Source organism: Galeopterus variegatus, unplaced genomic scaffold, assembly GCF_000696425.1.
Source record: "Galeopterus variegatus unplaced genomic scaffold, G_variegatus-3.0.2 Scaffold970, whole genome shotgun sequence".
In the NCBI taxonomy this organism is placed as follows: Eukaryota; Metazoa; Chordata; class Mammalia; order Dermoptera; family Cynocephalidae; genus Galeopterus; species Galeopterus variegatus.
The window spans coordinates 410,522-416,294 of record NW_007727081.1 but is presented as its reverse complement, the minus strand read 5'-3'; the positions used below and the strand labels follow the sequence as shown (position 1 = coordinate 416,294).

The following is a 5,773-nucleotide window of genomic DNA, read 5'->3' as shown; positions in this document are numbered from 1 at the left end:
TGGGGATAAAAAAAAACGCCTGGAGTGGTGGGGGTAGGGAAGAGTAATTCTGAAACTGCAAACTGGGGGGTGGGGGTGTCAACACCTCTCAGTCCCGATTACAGTGCAAGTAAAGCCGCTCGGGAAAGGAGGCCCACCCCCCCGTTTACCCCACTGGGACTCAGGGCCCTGACCCGCGACAGCACTGTGCTATTGGGGCAAGTCCGCAACCCCAATATATTAGGACTTGAGACAACTAAAAGGCCTAGGGGGACACGACGGGGTCGCTGCTGTGCCATCCCCCTTGGCCCCCTCCTCACCGGAGCCCCAGTTGCACGGAATGACCTGGAACTGATGCTTGCATCCCCAGAACAGAGGGGTGTGAGTCAAAGTGCAGAGGGGCGACCCCCTGCGCCTGTCTGCGAGAAGTTGCAAACCAAAGACCCCGCGCCAAGGAGAGGGAAGAGCGACAGCACATGAAGCTTGCACCCTGAAATTTTGGGGGGTCCGGGAGGAGGAGAGCGGGACCGAAGCCCGTACCGCGGCACGTACCACGCAGAGACACATGGAGGCGAATCTGTTCCGAGTCGACATGGAGAAGGGGGGCTTACTGAGGGAAGGGGGTGGGTGGAATAGCAAGGGTCCCAGGGTTGGGCCCCAGGAGTCTAGCCCCACCCCTACAAAAGCCCACAGCCTGGCCAGCTAATCCGGATATACTAGAAGGCGATGGGGTGAGGGAGGAAGGAGGGGATGGAGGCAGTAGGGAGGCCCCTCAGCAGGGGGGCAGGAATGGGTGTCAGGCCAGGTTCCCTGACTGGGGAAGAAGGTAGCGAGCGTATAGAGCCTCAGAGTAAATTCCTGGTCTCCCTCTGGCCTTTTGGGGTGAAAGGCCCAACGTGACCCTGACTCCCTACCCAATTAACCAGCTGTCATCTCAACCTCTTAGCCATCAACTTCCCCGGCTCCAGCCGTTTCTCTCTGTACTTCACCTTCCACAGTATACTCCTATTCCCACCCCTCTACAAATAGAGACACTCTTAAATTTTACCAATTTATCTCTCTGGTTTTCAGGGACCCCTTATTCCACCTAATCCCTCACTCCCAAAATCACTAGGCCCCTACCCATTCCAAAACTTCACTGGACATCTCATCACTACTGTAATCTCAGGAACAGTGAAGCAAGCAGCAACTCTCCCTCACTTACAAGAACCTCCAAGGGATCTAAACTGCCTCTCCCACCAGCCCGCCACAAAGAGTGTTAATATGGAGCATCCCCTCAGATTCCAAGACATCTATTCTAACCAGCACAGTCCCCCTGCCATCCAGCTCCACCTGGTAGCCAGACAATGCTTCTGCAAGAGTTTAAAGGAACACTGATCCTTGTGTGCCCTCAAATTAATAAGGGGTCTTAAATCATCCCTAAGTCATATCTATTCCTCAATCCACTAACAGAACCCCTGAAATTAATGCAAATATTATTCTTGCTCTAGTATAAACATCCAAATGAGAGATCTCAAATTTGTTTGGGGTCCCCTGTCCACATCCCTGAATTTAATGAGACACTCATGCCTTTCTAATATATCAGTCCCCAATACAACACCAGAACCCAATTTCAGGGAATATTTAATCTACCTTAAAGCAGACCCTCCAAATTCAATTGTAACTTCTTCGGTTTATTCCCTAACCCTTGCATTAAGACTTATTTCCCTATCCTTTCTTTACTCCTCGAGTTCATAGATTATTCCCTTTTCTGGCTGCCATCCCTACATCTCAACATCCCCTCCATGACTCTGAATTCCAACTTTATTGGAAGATTGCTCCCAAATATATCTTCCCCACACCCAAGCCTCAAAAAATATTCACCGAAGTAAGATCTGGCCTGCAATTTGCATTGACCTATAAATCTTCCAGAACACACCAAACCGACTACCTCAGATCTCTTCAGAGGCTTCCATTTCCTCCCAAACAAGTCCCAACCTGAAAGCCTCTCTTCCAAATACTCTCCCATTGAACGCCCACCTTTCTAGCTCTTAAAACCCAGTAAGGGGTTTCCTCAAATCGACTGTCTGCCTTCTATAAAATGCCTACACATGGCAGAAAGGACGACTTCCCTAGAATCTCGCCTATACGAGATTGACCCCGTTGATGAGCATCTGTTAGATGCGCCCCTCAGATGACCCCAAATGTCCTAATTTCATATCCGAATAGAGGGACCAAGAGCGGAAGGGGCTGGATTCAAAATTCCTTCTAGAATAGAAAATGCACAGGCCCTGCTTCTCCACCAGTGGGCGCTATGGCCCACTAAGACCCTCCCCCATCCCCTATTTCCTTTTTCCCTCCATTTTCCGTTTCCCGTTGCCTGGCAACACAGCAATCAAGGACTTTGCTGTCGCCTAGCAACCGTCTCCCTGGAACACAAAACTGAGGTAGGAGGGGTGCTCTGATGAAATCTGAACAGGCCTCCATCTTAGGAAGATTGGGACGTCAGATCTCCCAACCCCCGGATTCTCCTGTCCAAAGACCCCACGCTCCGCAGTTCCTGGGACTGCAGCCCCTTTCCGCACAAGGGGACCGCGCCACGCCCCTCCTGGGTCAGCCCCGCCCTCATTTCAGTCAGGTAACCCAGCCCCAAAGCCCCTCCCCTTCCGAGGGTTGTTACCCGCCTCCCTCGATAGAGTACGCCAGGCCCCGCCCACCTGCCTCCAGGAGGCCACGCCTCCGTCCACTTGCATCCCATTTGCTCCCCCGGCATCGCCCACACGGTCCCTCCGCCACGCCCCTGCCCGCCAATGAATGAGGCCGTTAGCCACACTGCCCCGCCCCCGGCATCTTAGCTTTGCCCAATAAGGACCACCCAGAGGGTTTAACCGCTTCGCCTCCGGGCTCTGGCCAAATAACCCCCGTCTTTTCCCCACTTTACCCCCACCCCCACTTGTTCTGCTCCGCCCCCCGCCACCCTCGCCCGGCCCTCAAGACCGCCACGCAACTTCAGTCGTCGCCGGTTACTATGGCAACGGCGGCAGCAGCGCGGGGAGAAAGGGGAGGGACGGGGGTGGAGTGGGAGAAAGATGCTCAGAGACAGCGAGATACTAGCAGAGATACGTATAGGAACCGAGTAAGACAAAGTGATAGCTGTGAAGCAGAGTTTGCACACAGCACAGGGCCTAGCACATAGTAGGCATTCAATAAACTTTCCTTAAATTACTGCGGCAGGAGTCTAAATATAGGCAATGAAAGATGGAGGGCTCTCAGACGGAGCTGAGGAGCTCAACGACCACAAAGCTCCCTACCCCACCCAGAATTGGGGGGGGACACGGCCATGTGCCCCTTACTGGCTTCTCCTGGGCTACCGTCCGCTGCCCTGGATAGACGTGAACCACAACTCCCAACAGTGCTGTGGGCAGCAACCCTCTAACACTGAGAGATCTTGTGCCTCAGGGCCTTATGGGAGTTGAAGTCCCCGCCATCCCGAGGCTGACAAGTTTTCTGACCAAGGAATGTGGCAGGCCAGGGTCTCCACACCTCGGTAAAACCCCAAATACATAATCTTCTCTGCAAGCCTCCTTCCTTCAGGGATGCCCATCCCTGGACTCCGTCGAAGAAGTAGGAGTCTGGAGGGGGTAATGAATAAGTCCCCCCCTCCTCACCCTCAATAGCTGCCAGTACAGGCAAGCCCCTCACCCTCACTCGCATGCCTGTGTTCCAGTGTTGGAATGAGAGCCCGCACATTCCAATGGGCTTTCTGTGCACACCTGTATGCTGGGGACCACAGCCAGGGAGACTAAGGCCAAAAGGCAGGCCTAAGGGCAGGAGACAGGAGGAGCAGAGGAACAGGCAGACCCTAAAGGAAACCGGGCCAGAGAAACTGAGGCACAAAAATTGACTGAAACTACAAGGGATGGGGGGAAGAAGCAGCCTGGGAGAAAGCTCAAAGCCCACAGAATGGGGAACAAGCAAGTAGCCCTGGTGAAAAGGGGGTCGGGACTCCAAACCTACATACAGGTCCTCAGCCCCCAATCCCTTCCAACCATGCTCACACGTGCACAACGCATGTGTACACACATGTGTGAGTTTGTGGCAGGGAACATGTGTGTCCTCAGCTCCCTCCCATGAGAAACTGCAGTTCCCACTAAATATAACCCCCTCCCCAGGCTGTGACTCACCCGGACCCCGCCTCCCCCGGCCCCCACTTCCTGTCCCACCTCCCAACCCCCAGCTGCCTGCCACCCTCCCAAGCCTCCCTCCACACATCAGGCATCTCGCTTTCCAGTCCGAGTCTGGAAGCAAAGACCTAGGTATTCTGTATCCCACCAGGAGCTTGCTTGCGCTGCCCATCCAAGATCTCCTGCCCTTTCCAGGCTCTGACCACAGAGACACCCTGGTACAGATAGATACCTAGTGCTGCCAGCCCTGCCCTCCTCCTACACCTTTTCACCCCAGTAACCTCAGTCATAAATCCTTAGGGACCTTTAAATCCAGGTGTCCTCCCCCACCTTGATCCCAAGTGTCAGGGGGAACTGGAACAGCCCCCTCTATCTGCTCTTCTCCTTCTATCTCGACCAGGACTAGATGCAGTGTGGGAGGAGATGGGGTTATTGGGCACCTGCCTGGGCCACCCCCAAATTTTGCATCACCCACCTGGTTCCCTTCCTCAAATCCCCTCTCCCCTAAAACCTCTCATCTTCCTCTTCAGGAGCTGGCAATCTCAGCTGCTGCAACCTTCTACCTCCCATGGGAGCACCCGAAATCCTAACCTCACCTCATCCATTCCCTCAGGTGATCCTGTGTCAGGCCCCAGCCCTCTTGACAACTCCCAACTATCTTCGTTGCATATGATTGAACCCCAAATTAGCAGTTCCCTCAAATTGAGACAGCATCCCCAGAGGTATCTACCACCAGACGCTTGTTCTATCTCCTGAAGGCCCACCCCTTCCCTGCCACCTGACACCCCCAGACCAGTCAGGCACTCACAACCAATAACCTTTACCCCCATGCCAGAAGCCCCCCAAAACTGGACAAGGCACCTGGAAGCCAGCTTTTCTCCCCAGGAGGAAGAGGACCCCAAAACATAGCCCACCTTCCCACATACACAAGCAGGACTCCCATGTGAGCCAGGTTTCTCCTTAAACAAGTCTCATCGTTGTTGAACCCCAAAACCCACAAGGCCCCCCAAACCACAAAATACCCCAATTTTCCATTTGTCTACAAGGTACAAAGGGATCACTCCAGGGGGCACCTGTGGCCAAATCCAGCATTTTCTCAGATGTGAACCCCAAAACTAAATTATGACCCCCCCCAATTACATCTTACTTCTGATGATCTAATTCCAGGGCCCCCAGCCCCAGATAAGGCCTGCCTGATCCCTCCTCATAAACTCATACCCTATCCCCAGCTTATAGCCCCCCCATCATGCTTACCTTGGTTGTCACTATACAGAGACAGTCCATGTTGGGGGGCCTGGCCGCAGCGGCGGGTAAGGGGCTCTGACTTCATCGGAGTTTCGTTCCTCCCCTCCGTGGGTTCTCACCCCTCCCCCCTCCGCACCCCACTTTTGCAGGGGGGGCCAGGATGGGGGGAGGGGTGAGAGGGGAAGGAGGGGGTTGGAGAAGGGAAGGGTAGGGGAGCGTGGGAGGGACGGGAAGGGGGCCCTAAAAGGGGTTCCCCAATGAAAGGGAGGGGGCTTGAGGAGCACACCCCAATTCTCAGGCGGGGCGGGGGCACCGGGGGCTGATAGCCCCTGAGTTTGGGGGCTGGGGCATGAGCTGGGTTGGGGGAGGGAAACTGGATTTCGGGG

The 5,773-nt window shown here is 54.6% G+C and overlaps 1 protein-coding gene across 4 annotated transcripts in view; it reads right to left on the bottom strand.

The window, feature by feature from the left end:
* DLG4 (discs, large homolog 4 (Drosophila)) overlaps nt 1–5,773 on the bottom strand; it is a 27,241-nt gene that overhangs the window by 18,430 nt on the left and 3,038 nt on the right. For 2 of the 4 annotated variants that reach the window (XM_008573896.1, XM_008573897.1), the window contains exon 1: nt 5,397–5,519. The exons of 1 other annotated variant lie outside the window; for it this stretch is intronic. In XM_008573896.1, coding sequence (XP_008572118.1) covers nt 5,397–5,426 — 30 coding nt within the window. In that variant the 5' untranslated portion in view covers nt 5,427–5,519. Of the gene's footprint in view, nt 1–5,396; nt 5,746–5,773 lie in introns of those variants that run through there. One more of the 4 variants, XM_008573898.1, reaches the window with a different exon arrangement.